The sequence below is a fragment of the Bombus vancouverensis genome, chromosome 9, assembly GCF_051014615.1.
Source record: "Bombus vancouverensis nearcticus chromosome 9, iyBomVanc1_principal, whole genome shotgun sequence".
In the NCBI taxonomy this organism is placed as follows: Eukaryota; Metazoa; Arthropoda; class Insecta; order Hymenoptera; family Apidae; genus Bombus; species Bombus vancouverensis.
The window spans coordinates 15,619,341-15,640,682 of NC_134919.1; the positions used below are offsets into that span (position 1 = coordinate 15,619,341).

Below are 21,342 nucleotides of genomic sequence, written 5' to 3' on the forward strand. Positions count from 1 at the left end.
AGAAAAAGAAGAGAGAATAAGAGGTAAGTCGCGATAAGCGAGATATGAAAGTTGTCGTCCGTAAGGTATCACCCGAGTTTCTCGTTAGAAATCTTTTAAAGTGCTTCTAAGTGTACACGCACAACATACATCCTATACATTTAAATGGATAAAACATATTCCGAGCAATTCAATTAATTGTTGTACAACTTTGTTTTGTACTGTGCTTATCACGATACTTCGAAACAAGTGGTTTTTTCCTGTATCAAAGACGTGTGCAAAACTCCATTTATAATTCCCTCTCTATCTTACGATTCCAATGAGAAATACCAAAAAGTTCAAATTTTTAATTAACTCCTTCGCAGCGACAAGATATGATTCATTGATCGTATACGGTGTAACAAAAGAATCGCTGACTGTTTAAATACTTTTGTAAACCGATGTACGTAACAACGCCAATCCATGACGGACACCTGTTCCGTCAATCGTATAACTTGTTTACAAGCGACAGTTCGTTTCGAAACAGCGAAAGGTACGTTTCGAGCGAGGCAAAATGACGAACACGCGTAACACCGTACACGCGTCGAGGCCATCGCTATTGAGTTATGGGCAGGCCATGCAGCTGATCGACCATATAAATAGATCGACCGTACATTGAACGGTTATTCTCGTTCGGTACTGATACACTTCGACCGACGAGGACGTAGAAAATCATCTGACGCAAGACCGTTTAACGATCGTTCGTTTATCTATACGCCGCTTCTTTCCAATTCCCAAATGCAATTGCTTCGTTCAGACGTTTCCAACGTATATATTATCAGCGCAATAGATTGCAGTTCGAATTAGATAGAGAACGAAAAGAATATCTATGCAAGTAATAGAAACGCGTACGAAAAGATATACCGATTACGGAAGATGTAATTAATATCTCTATGAAGAAATTATTATGAATTAATTAATAATCGAATACCGATGAATTTCAATAGAAAAACGTCGTAAATTAATAACTAAATATTATATAATATTATATAATAATAATAACTAAATATAAATGTAAGATATCGATAACGACGTCCGTGATACGTTTCTAACAAGTGTCCGATTGTTAAAGCGAGCAATTAATCCTTTGAATAGCGAACAGCTTAAACACGAGTATTTGTTACGTAATAGACGACACGATACGTGATTTACTGTGATCAGAACTGCGTACTTAATATCATCCTTGGTATACAAAACGTCGATTAAGTTCTACATGTATATTCGAGCCATATACCTCGTTTGATATTTCGCCGAGGAAAAAATGCGAATTAGATGAACTGCGTTTCTTTTTACTTCAAATACGTCAATAGTTTATACCGATGAGATTTTTTTCAACGCGTCTATACATCCATAATTTATCTTTATCGATGAAATACACCGGATATATATGCATACATGCATTTCTATCGTCTAATAATCATAGTAGATGCAAATTAGATCCGTAACTGCTAACCTATGACATAAATATGTCATGTAAATGTCGACGATGTTAGGTGTAATAAGTACACACTAGGAAGATATCGGAATTCGATAAAGATGGTAAGAAGGAAAATCGTAAATCGAAGAATTAGTGAAGCGAAATTTGGAATAAAGTGCCTCGCGCCGTGTTAATAACATCGTGAAACGAAATTCCTCGGCTTTGTACATTTATCGTGAATCATACGACATTTGAATAATTGCCAATGGATAAAGAAATAGTTCGATTCGTCGAGTTTCTAATGTACAGGCCATTTTACCAACTATGCGGATCATTGGCATTAAATCATCGGCTATAAACTTCACGGACCACCCACTTGCTGTTTCATTTTGAAATACAGCGAATCAAGGGTTGCAATTATAATTCACCCGTGTTTATTCGTATGTAACTACTGCTTGACTGCGTGTAGTGCATTTCAAATATTGTTTTATAGGGTTGTAAAATTTCTGCGACTATAGATAACCTATTTTCCATTGAGAGTCAGGCAATGGGTTCGAAGAATTGATTGGGAATATTTAGACTAAGTATCTGATGCTCCGTGCGAATGAAATTGAAAGAAGTTTAATTGAAAACAAATTCTGACGAACGTTCGATGATACCTGGCATTCTTTTGTTTCCTCCTTTACAAAGAAACGAATTTTCTAAAGCAATAGAGCGTACGTTAACTCTTATAAGATTAACGGTTTAACGCGAGCCAAAGTTATTTTTGCAAAGATGACTAGTTTAATACTGGCTGTGATTAGACTGCACATGTTTGCACACTTTTGAGAAATCCAAGGGTGTAGAAATCTATGGATTATGCGCGTAATATAGAAAAATATATAAAATGCTGGAAATACCGATTTAACAAACGATATTCAAATTCCGCAACTCTATCGACGAAGCGCAATCGTATTAAATCTTCTATTGCACATCTATCTTTCGTTGATCTGGACCGTTTCTAACTGGACTAAAATGATTCTAAACAGATTTCAAAAGATCCTGAGAAGCAGTAAAAAAAAACGTGTAATTATTTTCGGACAAGTATAACTTTGAAAATATATTGCACGATATTGCCATAAGGAGGTTTCGACTAACGGAAAGACCTAGACACGCTGCTCTGAACGCGGAACGAAATTTTAGGGCAGAGTTCGTTCACACTAATCTAGATTCGGGATAGTGTCGTCAACGGGCAGGTTGGTACCGATCTGGCGGGATTCCAGGTCTCTTCACAGGAACCAGAAAGAGGCGTGCAACCTAGCTCAAAGGCTATACACAGCCAACGATTAATCGACGTTCGAGTCGAGATACAAATTGAGTCGCGAGATGCTGCAACGCCTCTGCGACACGAACTGCAACATTTTTCTTCTCTTTTCTTTTCCTTGCTTCTTTCACTCCGAAAGAAAGTACGCGAATACCACGATCTATTTTCTGCACAACTTGCTTGTTAATCGATGACGAATGTCTTAACCGATTCTATCATGGATTCACGAAACACGTGTCTAACTGCTAACGATCGAAGATGATCCCCAGCAGAGTCTGCTAAAATTGGTGTCGGGCCGAGCAAGTGGCTAGCTGGTTGCGATTAAAGACAAAAGGGAACTTGTACGGGTTCGCGGAGTGAAGTAGTCAACGTATAGTGCGGTTCCTTAGCTCGATAGTTCTATTTTCGTCTGGCAATTAGCGGATTTGCTTGGAACAAAAACTAGCAGCTCTGGATTGCCTCTCCAAACACGTTGTTAGCTATTTCGACAAAATTTTCGTACACAGATTGCTAAACGATCTGCTTCGACAACGAATCAACATCGTTTGACTATGTCGCGGAACAGAATGATTGACACACTTATACTCAGATACGAGTATCGTAATAAAATATACAGAGAAACACCTTGCTATATATGTAGTCGCAAAGACTCGAAAATAATATGATAATAAATAACCTACTCGTTACATATATTGCAAAACTCTAGCCAATTTTACTTCGTTTTGCATGACATACAATATCGAATAACATAAGTCTTATAGAGACTTTACGCGATGAGAAGTCGATCGATCTGACAGCAAAGATCGGAAATTGTTCCGTGGAAAGAGGATCAAGGCCTGGTTCGAAAGAAATCGACGAATCATGGGATAGATTAAGATCTGCGCTCGTGCAACACGCGTAACGAGCATGAAAATTCCGCTTAATCAGATCCGTTGTACCCGCAAAAGCCCTCGGCGTGCCTCGAGGATACGCGTTTAATAATAGGCTGTTGCGAGTAAGAGCAAAGCAAAATTACGGTGTTTTCATATAATCAATAACTCGGTCTCTCCTCAGGGTCGCCGACGAGCGTGTATCGCATATCCTCTCTTCCTCGTTGTTAGCTTCTCGGAGGCTTCCATGAATTCATGTGACACGAAATGTGATTATTAGGCTCTGTTCGATTAATTGCAACCAAGGTTTGTATTTTTATAAATAAAGATGACGAACGTTTACTGTCGGCGATGGCACGCGATGAAACTACAAAGGAAATGAATGAAAAAAGTACCACTGTGTTTTTAAACACATTCGCAAATTAATAACAGCGTTCCATATTTCTTAACATTTTTTTACAAAAATAGAGATTTTGGAAATTCTCAATTCTTCTTTTTCTACCTTTACTTATTAATTGACTTTTTCCAAGTGATTTTGATCGAAGTTTACTAGCTATTATACTACAAATTATAAATAATATAGCTTCAGAAGAGAAATAATTATTAGAGTTTTAATTTTTTATTTTTTTATCGTAAAGTCTTGCCTTTCGACTTAAGATGATTTATATCATTAGAAGAGAAATAATTGTCGCAGTGCTTTTAAATTACCAAAGGATAAAAAGAAACGTTAAAGACACCTAAGATTTGTGTCTTTCTAAATATTTTCACTCGGAGAATCTTCAGAGTATTGTCTTCCGATAGTAATTGAACACTACGATTATTATTTCCCTCTAAACGCTAGATTGTTTATAAATTATACCACCACAAACAATAAACTGTTACCTTGTTGTATCGGACAGTAAAAGCTATTGCTATCTTACACGTCAGAGGATGGAAATATTTAACACAAGTTTCAGAACACAGTCTTTTGGTTCAGAATTACCATATTATACATTATATATATATATAAAATATAGAAATATATATATATTTCTTTTATATTATCCTCGTACTATTATTACTTATGCTGTAATCCAAGTTAAATAATGTAACGTGAATTGTTTGTGTATCATAGCCAGCGTTGCGTAGTCACTAGGAAGATGGATGTGATTGTAAGTAAATAAATTTCCGGTTCTATCGCATCAATTCCTCTTTGATATTTAACTAAATAACTAATCCGCTATTAACAACTATAAAAGTGTTTCAAACTACAATCTATAATTCCTAGAAACCAGAAGATAACTATCTTTCAAACATAAAAGACCATGCACAGAAGATCAAACAAACCGATTACTAATGGCTCGAAATTGACGATTTTAATTCGATTTCCGTCCGATTTCCACAAAAACAAATCGACGATTCTCGTTCGAGCTACGTTCGACAGAAACAATGACGTCATTCGAGCCTCCTGGATCAAGCATAACGTTCATTGTGACGTCAAGAGGCTTGCCTAACCCAGGTGCACATACCATCAGAGTACAATTCATTCTCGGCCTCGTTTCGTGCTATCGTCGCGTTTCTACAAAAGACAGCAGAACATTGATAGATAGGAACGCGTTCGACATTAAAATTCGTGGACGTTTTCAGATGCGATGACCGGAAGCTCGCGTCAACGGAAACCACTTTGACGCAAGATGCACCGATGAGCTGTCTACGTGACTTTCGTAACCACTCTTTCAATACGATCCGTTGGACGTGCTTGCAAGGTGAGGTTGAATGGACGTATAATTCATGGAATTTCTATCGTTGCGTAATACAAGAATAAATCTATTTATCTTTAAAATTGTTGTATGTATCGTGATTACATCTTACGTTTTTCATTCGTAGTTTCCGATCCTCTATCGACACAGACTGCGTACAGTTATGATTGAGGATTTTCACGCATTTATGGGAAGTTCAAAAACGCAAAAATTCAAATATCCAGAATGTAATACTATGAACGCTATTTATTAGTAGATAAAATAACGATATACCTAACTTCCATTGTTTAAATTATATTCACAAAGATACGAGTTTGCGTAAATATCCGCAATCTATTTATGACACGAGCTTGATATATTAATAGATTATCTAAGAATCTTAGTAAACTTTAATCGTACTAAACATTAACCAGAATTTTTATAAAACTTTAAAAAAATGAAGACCGGCAAAAAATACTAGAAACATTTTAATCCATGCCTAATAATATTCCATATCTCTGTTCCTCGTAAATAAAAATGAGTTTTCCTAGAAGACGTGATTAATAATCTAAGTACACGATGATTATTGCCTACACGCTACTTTCGTATTCCGGGCCTAATCGTCGCGACGAAACAAAGAAACGGAAGATTTTCACACGATTAAGGTTCTAAGAAGACGAAGAAGCAGAAGAAGCAGCAGCGGTTTTAGGATTCGCGATTAATCGTGCGAATGAACGGGACGTGACTAGGTCACATGGAATTCTTGCCAATTCGCGTGACACGATAAACCGCGAGGAATCGTTGGGATTGTCGTGGATGGAACATTTGTTTCGTTCGCGTGTTATGCTTCGATACAGTTTCGGTTTCTCTAACGACCGCGATCAATTTTCGCGATGTGCGCTGAACAATTTCCAGCCTGCATAGGCCACATTTTGGCTGTCGTCAAAGAGATTCATCCATCTTCGTATTTCGAGAGAAATACACAGTGTACCTACCAGATGTTAACGAAAGATTCGATAGCCGAAGAATCGTGTTTCGCGATAGGTATAACGTGCTTCGTGTTAATCGCTGTTACAGTGTTTACGTAAGTTTGTTACGTATTAAATTTTTGGACGCTTTGAACGACTGCTTCCAAGTCATCGTTCACGTGGAATGGGTTGAATAATTGGTAAAGAATTATTTTGCATTGCTTTGAACATGTACGAAGTTGACGCAATAACATATCAGGTATGAAATATCGTTTCTACGAATTTCGAACTTAATGTTAGTCATTAAACCTGGAAATTTTGGCAGCATATTGACTGCGCTTGAGTAACAGCTATTGTATTACGATATAACAGACGTTGTTAAAATTAGATACAATCTAAATATTCCTTCGCGTGTTAGGAACATAATTCTGGCAGTTGATATTTGAAAAGCGGTAATGTCGTCTGACCCAAGTTTCGCGAATTCTAAAGAAGCGATTTGGCAATTTTCCCATGCCAGGAGACAGAAGAACAAGGTGAGGATCGAATTCTTAAAAACAAAGCAGTCGGCAACCTGTGTCTTCTTTAATCTTTACTCAGAAGTGGCGCATTGCCCTCGAACAAAACTGAAACTCGCTTTTTTCTTCAAACTTCTAGATATTCTTGAAAGAGATTACCCGAGCGTTACTCTTTAACGATATTAAAGAATTCCGATTTCTTTTTATCTTTTAGTCGCAAAAATAACAACTAAATCTCACAGATCGTTCTCTTTCGTTATTACTGTATGCGTTTTTGCTTTTATTTATTCTTTATCTTCACCCTGTTAATATACTATAAATAACCTTGTCAGCGCCGAATATTTATCGTTTGATTATGGAAAAATTTATTCAACGATTACTAACAACGCGAAGATATTTCTGCGAATATTGTAAACAAGATTATAATGCACCATACAGTTCAACTGTCGTGGCAGAATCCAGATTAGTAGAGATACGATCCGATGATTCAGAGCTCGGAAGTGCGTCGCTCTCGCGGAGACGATTTTCCACGGGCAATCGCTCGTGATAAGGAATACACGCGGCCACGCAACCACGGTGGCAAAGTTCAAATTTAGCAGCACGTGCTGAATAATGATCGGCCTGAGAGAAAGTCGACGGCAACGACACGCGATTCTTTATGCTATAATTAAACGGATCGTACAGAATTCAACGATTCGAAAGAAAATCGCGTTGTAACGCAAGATTCTAATTGTGATCTTGATAGAAAAAGTAAAGAAAGATATTCCTAATGTATATGTTTCTTGATAAAATGAAACGTCAAAGAGGTAGAATGGTTTCAGTGTTGAACGATGAATAAAGATCAGATGCAAATGATCAGGTTTACTCGTGAATTCATGAATGTAACATCGTCTTAAAGAAGCTGTCTTAGAAAATATGTACTTTCAAAATGCTAACAAGATCGATATACACTGTAATTTATTTCCAACTTATTCGACTGCCATCCCAAAGTCGACCATTCGCGCGCTCCTAATTTTCGATACTCATAGAAATACCAAAGTTGAGTCACTTGAGAACGCGAGGGCGTGAATTCCTATTGGTGATGAGTCTCGAGTGAAAAATGCCACTGCTCTGTCTGACGAGTATCTGTTGGAATAGAATCAAACGCGTCTAAATTCGGCGACGTCAGCTCTGACGTATTCGGCCGAAGCCAACTAATAATTCTTTGTAACGATGACGTCGCTTGTTGTCGAGCCTTTTGCCAATTCTCCGATGCGCTAGCCATTCCTGCAAATCTTTTTTTTTTTTTACATACGAACGTGTGGGAAAAGTTCATGGAAGAGAGATTTAAGAAAAATCATCGACGTATTAAGATTTTCGTTTTTATGTAATCGTTAACGGTTCTTTTTAGAAGAAGACAAAATTAATGATAAACGTAAATATGAAGATATAAGTTTAGTACAGAGATGAAAGGTTCTAGTAGAGAACGACAGTTGAGGTATTTTATGGGCTTCTATTTTCTTTTGATGCTATCTAGAGTCAGAACACTGGCGAAAACGACGATAACGCCATAATTATTAATAGAAAGAACCAGTTGTATTCCCTGCGGCAATACTCGCAAAAATAGCCCACGTTCCACTCGAAATCGAATGACGTTCCATGCGAACGATCGTCGCTCGAGATCGCTATTTGCGATCGTATCAAATTGGTTTGACCGTTCGTTTTGCTGTTTGAAAATTGGCAAAGTGGCTTTTACGTCTATCCCTGAATCGCTAATTCTTGGTTTTGATACGGTTTGATTCAAAATAGCTTCCAATCACTTACGATTTTCATTAGGATTTTTATTTAAAAAAAAAAGAAAAAGAATTACGACAGTATAGTTCTACAAATTTGATTAACCGAGTCGATAAGATCCAGTTCTAGATGTAAAGAGCAGTCTGTTCGCGAAATTCAGACTCGGCGAAGTTGTACTATGGTCCGCAAACGCAGGTCATTTCGATCCTATAGATAGGTAAAACGGTACGGCCGTGAGGTACGGGGTCTGCTCAATAAATCATGCCGATTCTATGCCTAACCGCTGCTAGACACAGGAGGTAGATCATTTCGATTCATACCTAAGCGTTCAAACGCACAATGTACCAGGGAATGCTCGATAAATCATTTCGACTCTATAACCAGGGGCACCTGAACTCGTAGAATTCCAGCAAGGGTTCGTAGATCATTTCGATTCATGGCTAAATGATAACAACCAAGTAACTTCGATAAATAGCTTAGATACTGAATGTTTCTGATAAATCGTCTAATTCAAAAATAAAACTGTCATAAATCTCTTTCTAGCGGTTGAGTCATAATCGTATTATAGCAGATAAGGATTGAGGATTCCTGATTTTTAGAAAAGTATGTTTAAAGTTTTGGAAGACTGACGAATATGTTAAATCGTCGCTTACGAGGCGATTGCGAGAACTACGAAATGTCGAATGAGTTGGTTGTATGTACATTCGATGCTTTAGGCTGATGGTAAAACAGCCTCGAAAGGATTTCAGTGCATAGTCCTATATCTTACTCTATGAATTCTTTTAATACGACGTTATATTTTTCTTCGATATTTTAGATTTTTACAATTTATTGCGATAAATTTTCGATTATTTTTAATTATTATAGTGGTTCTGCATATTCTTACGGTTTTGAAATCATCTCGCTAGATTAGCACTGAGTTATCGATCTGTTTCCTAAAGAACGAGTCAAAGAATAGGCCTTCGTTCATCCTAATAAATAAGCAATAAACCGACGAGAAGACAACTCTACCTTACCGACCAACATTTAAGTATCGATCTCACCAACGCAATGCAAGAACGGGGGAACACCGATGTCAACGATCGTCAACAGAGATCGCTATCGTACAACACGTTAGTCGTTTTATAGGCAATGTAGCACGTTAATCGCGATAACGAATGACGTGCCTACCACGATACAGTCGGCTCTGTTTCGTCAACTATCACTACTATTACTCTACTTGGTATGTTTTCGTAAACACGCATCGCAATTATATCAGATTATCGAATTTTGATAACGAGCTCGATAACGAGATTTGATGACAATTTCCGGACCGTTTTAATTATTTACATTTTAATTATTCCGCGTTATCGCTGGAACACCTGCGACCTCATCGCATTTGGCCGGGTGCTCGCTTGATGCTTCCATCGCATCGGTTAGTCTCGCTCCGAAGATTGTACATCGCCGAATGGAAAATTTTAATAAATCCATGTTATCGTCTGAGACGACTGAACAAAGCCGTTAGGCTTGTTTGAATATCAATTATATCAGAGAAACGAAATTAATTCATGCCGCTGTCGAGATTATTACAGTTCTTAGAGATTAACGATTCTACAGATCATCGATAGCGCCCCGACTTTTTGTTCGTTGCTTTATCCGAGCGTTTCTATATTATCGAGCTCTATCGATTAATAATAATTTATTGAAATTTGATTCGCAAACGCAAGAACAAGAGTTGTTTCTGTGCAATTAGCAATTGGTTTCATAATATGGTCCAATAAAAATTTAATCGACTAAATGCTTCTGAATTATGAGTTAATTAACAAACTTGTCAAATATTAATTTTCTCGATGAAATCAGCGATTTTTAAATTCCTTCTGCAAATATAATCTTGAAGCGATTTAACCTCGAATTTTCTACATCTACGTATCTTTAGACGAGAATATTTATTCGCTTGAAAACTTCGAGGTACATAATTGTAAACAACGATCCATTATTCCACTACCTTTTTCTTTGTTTACTCGTGATCGAGTGACTCGATATCGAAGCAAGACAATCGAGATAGATCTCGCGTAGCGGAGCGGTCAAACGTGTTCGGAATTTTTGTGTCTCGTAACCACGATAAGCTTATCGCGGCAGACACTTCGTCGGTTGTGAAAGATAGAAAAGAGACGCGGACCGAAGGATATCGTTCCATTTTTTCAATCTTTATGAACAGATTTGCTCGTAAAATAATAATAAAAAAAAAATAATGTAGATTGTATTAAAAAGTGGAATGTCATCGTCGTATCATCTCAACAGAAATATCGTGATATCATTTATACAAAGAGAACGAGGAATCTTTCTCTTTAAATATGAAAACTGAAACTTAAATATATAAATTTAATACTATTAACAAAATTTTACAAGTTACCAGATAGGTAACCAGATTGATTATGATATTATAAATCTTGCAATTCAATTCACTCAAATTTTATAAAATTGTAGAGTCTCTAAGTAGAACAAAAAAAAAAAGATAAATAACGAAAAAATATTAAACAAATCTTTCAAATTTCCTCTCGTAATCGCAATGTTAAAAAAGAACGATGTAAAATAAGCAAAAAAAAAGGATTGCAAATGAAACGTTAAATCAACGTAACGTTGGTGCTTGATGGGTTAAAGGTCATCACTTGGATAACCGGAATTCCATCAGAAACAAAAACAATCCGAACAATTTCCCTAGAGAGAATCAATCGACCCGTCCAATAAGCCCTACACTGGCCTGCATACGTAGAAAAATCCCACGTACTCCATCGAATTCGCGCTAGAACCATAGAAGTCGATCGGAATCCAATTGCACCGGCCAATCGGAACGCGTTATCGACCGAGTCACGACGAACTCCTATTATACTAACCGGCTTGCGAGAGTATTCACTCGCTACACTCAGTTCCCGTTCTTGTTACTCATCTGTAAATGGATGAATTCTAACCTCGTCCCGTCGTCATGTCAAGACACTACACGTAAGGATTCCAGGGATTAGTAGAAACTCGATTGGACATCTAACACAATTCGTCACGCGGTAGATAAAACAATGTCTACCGATTCTTGACGTACGAGTAACACGCGATCTGCAAGTAGACACGTGGATCACGTGCTCAAAATTTACTAACCAGTGGCGTGTTCGGCTTAGGAACTTCCGAGCGCCAACTTACGCGTCGCGTTTATGCGAATGAACCCCTGAATCCAGACCAAGATCATGAATTGCAAATTGCCTGCGAGCTATCTAAACGTCCTGCGTTAAACACCAAAACAATGTAATTCTATCTCCTTGCAGTGTAGAATAATTTCAATTTGATATCCATCGTTTGTTTTTCTGTCTTTCGAGTTAACTTTATCATCCGTATTAAAATACTATCGATTACGGATTAATTACGACTTGCAAAATAAAACAACGGAATTCTGATACTTTAAGGGCATCGTTAGAATAATATTAAAACACGAAAGCACGCGAGTCAGTGCGTTTCTTCATTCCTCGCATATTCCTCAAACTTCAGAAATTTTCTAACGAATAGAAAAATAATTTTCAACCGAAAATGACTGAAACAACGCAGCGCGATTGATATCGTTTCGAAGCAAATATTCGCGAAAATCGTCGGGATCGATACAAAGATAATATATATATCGGAGGTGGTCCCGCGAGCGAGGCCAGACATTAGTGAATTACAGTCGAGCACGTTATTGACTAGGATCAATAAGAACGAGGTCGCGAGAGTGAGAATAATTCGTAATCACTCGAGGGTAATAGATCAGAGCTGATAATGGTATTGTCGCTCTGAGAGAGTTCACCAGGCTCTGAGCACCGACCGAGCCACTCGACGCTGCGTGAATGGAGAAAGGTGAACTCGTGTTCGTCAAGGGCAGCCTTGCAAACAGCTGATTCCGTCTCGACGCGATGACAAATCAATGGAACGTGGACCAGATGTTCGCGGAGAGTGACTCTGCGCTCGGATCCTCCCCCGAACGCATAATATTGTGATATTGTTGTTACAGTAAGAATGACACGCGACTTCGAGGACAACCACGACGAACCCACAGAGACAATCACGGCTTGTCGCCGAGATGCGCTACTGGTTACATTCTCGCTACGTGTCGAGTCTATTTTCTGCTAACTGTTTAAAATCTTTTAACGACACGTGCTCAACATCTGGGTGCATAAACGCGATCGTGGTAACTTTCTTAAAATAGAGACGATTCTTTAATATCGTGGAGGCTTATTTGGTGTAGAATTCATTTATAAGTTTGGAATAATATTGATACGATGGTTATATCTAAAATGATGGTAGTGTTTAAAATAATCGTGCTGGATGATTAATGATTTGGCATCTAAAATCATTGGTTTTTAGTATTTGGATTATTGTTGGAGATATTAAATTGCAATTAATCATAAAGTATCGATGATATAGATTGGTTAGTACTTCTTACAGCCGCTGCTAGAGGGCCGCGAGTACTTGTCATTAGCACGTTTCTTTTACATTTAAAGATTCTAAACTCATTGTAGGATATATTGGAAATCCAAGTACTAAAAACTCGACTAAATGAATCTGCTTCTCCTATCCGTCTTTGTAAATGATTCACATTTAAAGTTTCTTACTTTGCGAAGTATACGAATAGCATCTACAGTAGCAATCGGAGTATTACCTTTTTTTAAAGTTACACCACCAGCCGGATGACCTGAAAATGAAACAATAAACCAAACTGCGGCATTTCAACACAAAATTATAATCTAATCATATAATGCTATACAACTATATTGTGATCTCGTATGTACAACAAAGACGTGCTCCGCTAATTTCAAATCAATAAAAATTTATGTTGAGGGAGCGTGCCCGTTATTATAGATCGTGTCTTGGAAATTAGCGCTAAGACGTAGATCGGGGAGGAAACCCTCGCGGATTTATCGATTGCCCTCGAAATACACAGGGGAATCGCTCTACTCGAAAAAGAAGAAAAGGGCGCTACACAAAATTCTCCGATATCATTCATGGACGTGTGTTCTGCTTTACTAACCGAGAACTACAGTTATCGCGAAGGTGGGGGCGCCACTTAACGCAGGAAAGTGGCGCCGCTATCGGACGCCAGTCATTTAATCAAGCATCAGTGTAGGAGCAAAATGGCGTCACTAGAAAAGCAATCAACCGCTCCTTCTTAGGCATGATTTACCTTTCTCTGCAAATGACTAATACAAGACGCTCAAAGCCATTCGGCGAACGGAAACCTTGACCAATCTTTCGATCAATCATCGAAAAACGTTTTATAGGTTAAGTAGATATAAAGCACGATACAGAACACAGTTTTTAGACTACAAATTTAGAATTTTGAATTGTTAAGTGCACCGGTTTTCCAGTGATAGTTCGCTCAACTTTAGCTCTTGACGAGTTACATTCAAGGTCGGCAATTGCTGTCGGAAATAGAAGACCAAGTAAACGTAACAATAGTTTCCGAGCGGCCGCCCCGAATAACTTCCGTTACTTCGTTAAATCGAAGTCTGCGGCCTGTCGAGAGCGTCGTATACACCAGACGGGTGTGCTACGAGTTTCTGGAAATTGATCACAGAAATTTAATGGCAGCTATTTAAAGCTTAATACGATTGAGATCGAGAAGCACGATTTCTCTAATCCTCCATTTCGATCTCGTATTGAATTCCGGTGACCTTGCACGACCTTAAAGGGCATAGTCTACTCTTCGAACAATCAGGCTAGCTACATATATTTTTTAAAGTACTTCCGTCACGAAACTTCCCTTTTCCATTCGTGTTCTAAAAATCTCTCCTTCTTTCAATTGTCGAAGTCGTTCAAATGTTTCTCCCTTTCCTTTCCTTCTAACAAACATTGTCATCAAATTTTCCCAAAGGTTGACAAAATAATCATTTTGAAGAAAAAAGATTGTTTTGTGAACATTTTTAACAATTAAAGATAAAAATAACGTAGGCACCATTTTTTTTATGGATAACCCTAGGAATTGATCTCATAGATTCTTTTCACTTGCAAGTTTTTAAAACATACACATATATCTACGATAGACGATTCATTTCGAATCCACAGATAGATTCGTCAACAAGAATAGCAAAGATTAACCGGCGAACTCGAGGCTCAGATCTAGGAATATTTAATTATCACGAGATCTACAGAAAGGAATCGATGATTTAAAGGAGCTTGCGAGAAGAGGGATTGATGGAAAGTCCTCTGGTGGCGAGCACGGGAGCTGCTGCCACACCCAATTTGCTCCACATCTAGAAGACGCGTATAGTACTTCCTGTTTCGAGTCTTGGTGACCCCTATCCTCACTTGCGCATAACAATCCCACTTTAGTTACGATATACACATGTCATAAACACATCCTACCAGCCTCTCTGTTCCCCGTATCGAACCCTATTAACCGCCAACATTTACACAGTAATTACACGATTCGTGTTACCACCACATCCCATGCACCCTGTTAGATCATGCCATAGAACTATATTTACCGATGTCGCTAACGATTACCACCCTTATCGACAAGAAAAAACACAAATATACCTCCCTGCTATTAGAATAATGATCACTTGGACACTCAAAGCACACAAACAGACGTCCACGTGCGCGCGTGCGCATATTTTTGCTGAGAAAGCAGATAAACCGGTAAACGGTAGCACCCTACGGTTAATATCGCTAGGCGATACTAACGAAAAGCAAACAGTTCGGTGTGTGTTTGACAAACAACGGATTTTCATTCGAAAACGTGAAAACATCGTATCAACCATCGTTGTGCATTATATATCGTCTCGAATAAAGAAGTCCTGCTTAATGCATCATTTGTATCATTCCCAAACGAAATGCCTCCTTATTTGACTTTCATTAGAATCTATTCGAAGAAAAGCGAAATACTATTTGGAAACTTACAAAACGATTAGTTACTATACGCACAGTGTTAACAGAAAGAGTAAACTTTAGGAACCAATATTCAAATATTATTTTTATAATTATCCATTTATAATTCTTAAAATCCTCTTTGAAATCCTACCGGCTTTGGGTTGTGATATACAGGATACGTAAGCAAACAAAGCTATTATATTTAAGAAACTAAGATGCGAATAATATCTTAACTGCCTGATTTAACAGATTAATTATCACATTGAGGGTAACAATCCTTTATAACCGTCCCTTCGTTTCATATGTAAAAATTAAAAATATGGAATAAAAATTCGGCGCTGCCGATAATAATGAGCCGCGGTTGCACAACTTGATAGAATAGATTACCTTAGAAACAAGTAAAATCATTTAGAAATATGAAAGAGCAAAAAACAAGAGACTCTATCGTACAGATGTGACGATGAGGTGCTCGAATAGAATAGAACGATCCTGAAAAATGGCGAAACAGTTGATCGCAGAGTTTAGACGATTGAATGAGCATCCAGTTCCGCTTCTACACTCTTTGTTCCGGCTAATTCGCGTGATCGATCCGAAATAACGCACGGAAACCTTTTTCCCGTCAAAGAATAACCTCACACGTACAACAGCCAGAGAGAGAAGCCTAGTGTCACGCTCACAAACGCGAGCTTCCCTTTACCAGAGCATTCTCATTCTTGGCCAGCCTTTGTAACCCTCTGGCTGTAGCTTCCACTTTGCTGAAACGTCTGTCGGTTTCCGGGGTCGGAGGAGGAGACGCTTTTCACTCGCAACGGGAGTTCCCCGCGACTACGCCCGCATGGAACACTCGGTGGGGTAAAGTGTGTCACGGGGAGAAGAGAAGGAAAAGCGGGAGAGACGAAGAGTCAACGAGCTCGTCTCTCGTCGACTCTCGTAACGCAACCCGCCGAGACTGACCTTGCAGCCGGAAAAACAAGTTGGTTGGCCTGGTACCAGAATTTCGCGTTATTAATAAATCCAAAAATGCGCGGTTGATTTGCGTTCATTATCCTTCGCCGTTGCATTCTCTAATTCTGCGATTGTCTCGACGCGAAGATAAACTGATGAAGTCACGGGGTTGTTTACTTTTCGATCCTGGCAATCTGGTGACTCAGCGATCTTTATCGCTTTTAGGCAAACTTTACAAACGGAGATGAGACTCAGAGTCCGAGTAAGTGGAAATTTTCCATTCATTTCCATCTTCATTCGGAGATCGAAAGTTTTATTCGGTTTGCGAATCTTTCGTTCCAGATTGGAACATTCTATCAAAGTTCCTAGAACGTAAATCGAGTCTTTGTATCTTACGATTAGTCTAAGTTGTGAAATCATCCTCCGAGGTTTCCAAAATTTCTAAATGCATTTCTAATTTGAATATTTGGAATTCTATCGAAACTTTGAACCTTTGGTTTCCGAAGTAAACATTTGACGTTGACAAGAAACTTGACGTTCTATCAACTTTCATGCAGCTTTTGGAACTTTTCGATCTGCCGAATCTCTGGGTCTCGGTTGAAGTTTCCTTACTAAATCGCAAAACCTTCGTCTCAAAATCAAAGAGATTTTCTCTTTTATCCTGAAATATACACAACCCCTGATCGTGTCCACCGCTTCCTTGTCCTCGCTTGTCATCGCGCAAATCTATCACGACTCTACTTAGAAGCACTAAAGTACCGTTTGCATCGATCGCAGATCTTTTTTGTCCTATGTCCACGCAACCCTCCAAGCTTTCATCGCGACGCCTTTCTGCGGTTTATCTACAGGTTAATTAGTTTATCGAGAGTGGTCTTGATTATACGTACAAGCTCGTTATATAATGTCGTGGATGGATATGAGTTTCAGTATCACCCATTTGACGTTACGTGGAAGTCGATTTGTTCCGACGAAGAAAGACCTGCAATTGATCAATTATCGCTAGGAAGATCGTTCGTACCGACGTCTGTGCCAGTTGTAATTACAATTGAGTTTGCGTGCAAATGCATCGCGGGGGATTACATGGAAAAGAAACTGGAGTTTCAAGATGAGCAAAGAAATTTTTAGAAATTTAATAGTTAATAGTTAATAGCAGATAATTTAAATAGTTTAGAAATTTTTATGTTTTTATGTTTAGATACAATGGACGCAAGAAGTATTTGCGTACTCCCATGTTTCTCAATCAGAGGTGTTTCAAAATTGAATTCCGTAGTTCGTTTCATCGACATGGAATCGTTGTAACGACGTAAAAACACATTTCTAAATTGGTTCACTTACTAAATAAATAAGCAAATATACAATTCTATTTTTGCACGGTTCTCTTTTAAATGGCTTAGAAGCAGAATCCAATTGTCTTCTTAGACGATATAATTTGATCTAACACGACAAACAACGCCACTTCAAAAATATTTACTTGGATTTAACGCTTCGGTCACGAAGTCTTCTTGTTAGTCTTTTGCCTTAAACGCGCACTCTGATTCTATTTTATGCTTCTTCCTTCAACAGCTCTTTTCTTATCTCGTTTTCTATTTTCTGGGAAAAAAACGAACGAAATCTACTTCATTTGGGATAAAATGATAAAACGGAGCACTGGGGACTCCCATCATCGCATTAAATTACGTGGAATTCTTCTCAATTTTATCTTCAATACATAGTCAATCTTCCTCTCATTTCGTTTTTCAAGTTAAAAGTAACGTCCAAGTAAAGCAAAATCGAAAAAATTGTTGTTACGTCTTTTTCCAAGTTTTGTCGGCATAATATAAATTTCCTACATTTTGCTGGTAGATGATCAACAACTTTTTATAACCAAAATAGTCTCGTTTATAACCAAATACAGATTTAATTAAATCACATTTGGCATTGCGCGCATTTTTTCGATTTCTTCAGCAACCTATCCACATACCACGTGTAAACAGAATTATATGTAAATTCAATGCAAATATTTTCTGCACCTGCTACGAAATTTTTAAGGAATGTAAAAGTCTCGAAGAATAAGTGATCGAAATCCTTCCTCTTCTAAATTCCTTCCTAACGTCGAGACCAACCACATATTTTTCCATACTAATCTCATCCGCGTACACCTACTATCCCCGCTATTTCCACTTCCCTAACAAATTCGATTTTTTAAATTTCACAAACCATAAAATCATCTTTTTCGAAGGAAGAAGAAAAATACCTGTCGTTCGCTTTTGTTCATTCAGGCCGTCGTTCATAAATGAAAAACGAGCATAAAGAAAATATGCATCGAGTCAAGAGCATTCGTCTCCTTAGCACTTAACGAAGTAAAGTGACGACAATTCGCCGCAGTGGATCGCCCCTTTTGGAACAAACGCTCACCCACGCTCTGGCTCAGGGTCAAAACGCGTCGACACGCGAAAACGTGCGAGATATTCGCGAGATCGTTACCGAAACTCCTGCAAGAACACGCCATTTTCTCAATGCAGTAATCGTAAGAAACTCGGAAAATATGCCAAACAGCGGGACGAAGCAATGTTCACGGTACGTAGAATCGGCTGAACGAATGCTTAATTAATTTATGCAACGTATACACGTGGCACAGATGACAAATGTCGTTTAATGGGGAAAAATTCAATGACGATATTCTCCAGTGACCGGTTTGAAGGTAAGTGATTTATTGATGACGAAGTACGATGCGCATGGATGACTGTGTTTGGAAGAACGAACGCACAGGATGTCTCGTTTTAATATGTTAATGAACGTGATACATTGAAGAGTATGTTGAATCAGAGATACTGGCTATTATAGATATGGGCAATGGAATTTTTGAATAATTATTCCTTCAGGGACGATAGTTGCACTTTGACAGAGGGTGACAGAGGGTGAATTCTAAAGGGTGGAATCGTTTTAATTTTCTACAATCGAAGTGTCGTTTTATTAGAAGACAAAGCGTTATACGTATTCTTATTTGAAATCAAAGTCCAAGAAGTAGTAATTGCTAATAGATTGATTAGCCCCAGCAGTTACGCTGTGTGAAAGCAACAATTTCGTTCGATTACGAGATAGTATTCTTTGAACTTACTGCTTGATCTCAAAGTTCGAAACGATTATCCTTTAGCATAGAAAAAGTAAATTTGGAATGGAATTAACGAATTGTTTAGACTTGCCTATCTTTAATATTTTTAAATATATAACACGACACATGGTAGGTTTATTTTTACTACGCTTTCTTTTTCCTTTCTTCGACAAGATAAGATGGTTCTGTTTTTCAAAGGCTGTGGAAAACACGAGTTCCGATAGGCGATAAGTATGATGTACGATACAATGTAACAACCGACGAGAAACTTGCAATTACGCGGTTAATAATGGAACAGGGATCGTTTAATGATTTTTTTTAATCTTAATTTGGTTATTAGAAACCGGCTATAACCGGCTGTGCGAGTACTATCATTAGGATTGGTAGCAGGTAATAAAATTTCATGGTAGATTAAGCTCCTTTATACCCGGAGTCGTTTAGCTTTTTTCTACGTGAACGCCTCGAAATCAATATCATCCTGTGCACTATAATTAGTAAATTGAAATATGTTGGTCTTAAACTAAATTTTAACGAGAGCCATGTTACATTAATCACCCGTTACACCGATAGCAACATAAATATTAATTTTACACCTAACGTTCGTTGTTCTTGTCTAACGTTGAAAACGAAATGTACTTTTGTCTATCAAACTCTCTCGGCAAAATTTTTATATCTCTATCTTAAAATCGTTTAATCCGACATACTGAAACTGAAACACCGTGTATATAAGACAGAGACGGTTTATGAGCGACATAAAACTTTCAATGCCATTTTATGGGGCCAATAACTATACGAATCACAAAGGTGAACGAACGTGCTGGTACAAAATAATGTACGATAGCTATGAGAAATCGTGAGTTTGAAGCGAGTGCAGTGAGAGTAAAAGTAATGTGACTGGGCCAAAATTTTTCTCAACGTGAAATTTTAGCATCGAAAGTGGAGGAATTACATTTTTCCAAATTAAATCCAGATAACGTGCCGAAATCACACTGATTTCTCTGCGATTGAATATTTTGTGTTCGCATTTATTTTAGTCGGCGAATTACTCAGTTTGTCGAGCATTGAGATTAGTTCACTTTGGCTTTCAATGTCTCGAATAACCATAGACACCAATCTACGTAACGATTTGTGGCTTTCTTGTATCGAAGGCTTCGATCATCGATCAAGCTTCAGCTGATAATTTCGATAACACGCGAAAACCATCAGAAATATCGTCGAGACAGTTGACGTGGCTAACATAATGACCTATGTAATTCCAATTTTTAGACTCATTTTCTCAGATATTATAAACAGACAAAATCGACAAAATCGAAAACAGTCGAAATATTCAGACAAACTACGGTCGTTGTTAATTTGTTGACCAAATTCTCTTCCGCGACGACAATTAAAGGAAAGAAACCAACCTTCGTTCTTGAAATATGAATATGATAGAATATATTTTTAACAGAAATAGAACGACACATTAAATAATGGAGTACACGTAAATAAATCAAGAAATTGGTGAATCAACTCATCTTTCCTGATTAAGAGTTTAGGGAAAATAAATTGGAATTTTAACGAATATCACGAATTACCGTAGAATCGTGGATTTAACATGAATTTAGAAGAAGGATCGAGATCTCCGATTTGGATAAAAATCATACTGACAAGATATCGCGACGATTTCTTATAAGCACCCGATAACCTTTGAATTGGCCAAAGCAAGCGATATCTGGGAGCTAAAAGCTGGTAAAAAGAGTAAACTGCGTGGCAAACTTTGTAGAATTCTGATCTCTTGGCAGGCGCCAAGATAAAGAGAACTTGAGTTCTTTGAACGTGTAAATTTCCTCGATTGCGCAGTTTCTGCTTTTTTGGTTTC

At 37.9% G+C, this 21,342-nt stretch overlaps 1 protein-coding gene and 1 long non-coding RNA gene across 6 annotated transcripts in view; one reads left to right on the forward strand and one right to left on the reverse strand.

Moving 5' to 3' along the window:
- The window catches only part of LOC117158776 (glycogen synthase kinase-3 beta), a 57,245-nt gene that overhangs the window by 24,077 nt on the left and 11,826 nt on the right, over positions 1-21,342 (reverse strand). For 2 of the 5 annotated variants that reach the window (XM_033338043.2, XM_033338046.2), the window contains exon 2: positions 13,239-13,271. The exons of 2 other annotated variants lie outside the window; for them this stretch is intronic. In XM_033338043.2, coding sequence (XP_033193934.1) covers positions 13,239-13,271 — 33 coding nt within the window. Of the gene's footprint in view, positions 1-13,237; positions 13,272-21,342 lie in introns of all 5 variants that reach the window. One more of the 5 variants, XM_076621660.1, reaches the window with a different exon arrangement.
- Positions 4,733-5,599, forward strand: LOC143303181 (uncharacterized). The gene is made up of 3 exons (XR_013059250.1): positions 4,733-5,105; positions 5,234-5,352; positions 5,474-5,599. It is a non-coding gene; the product is annotated as an uncharacterized LOC143303181 (long non-coding RNA).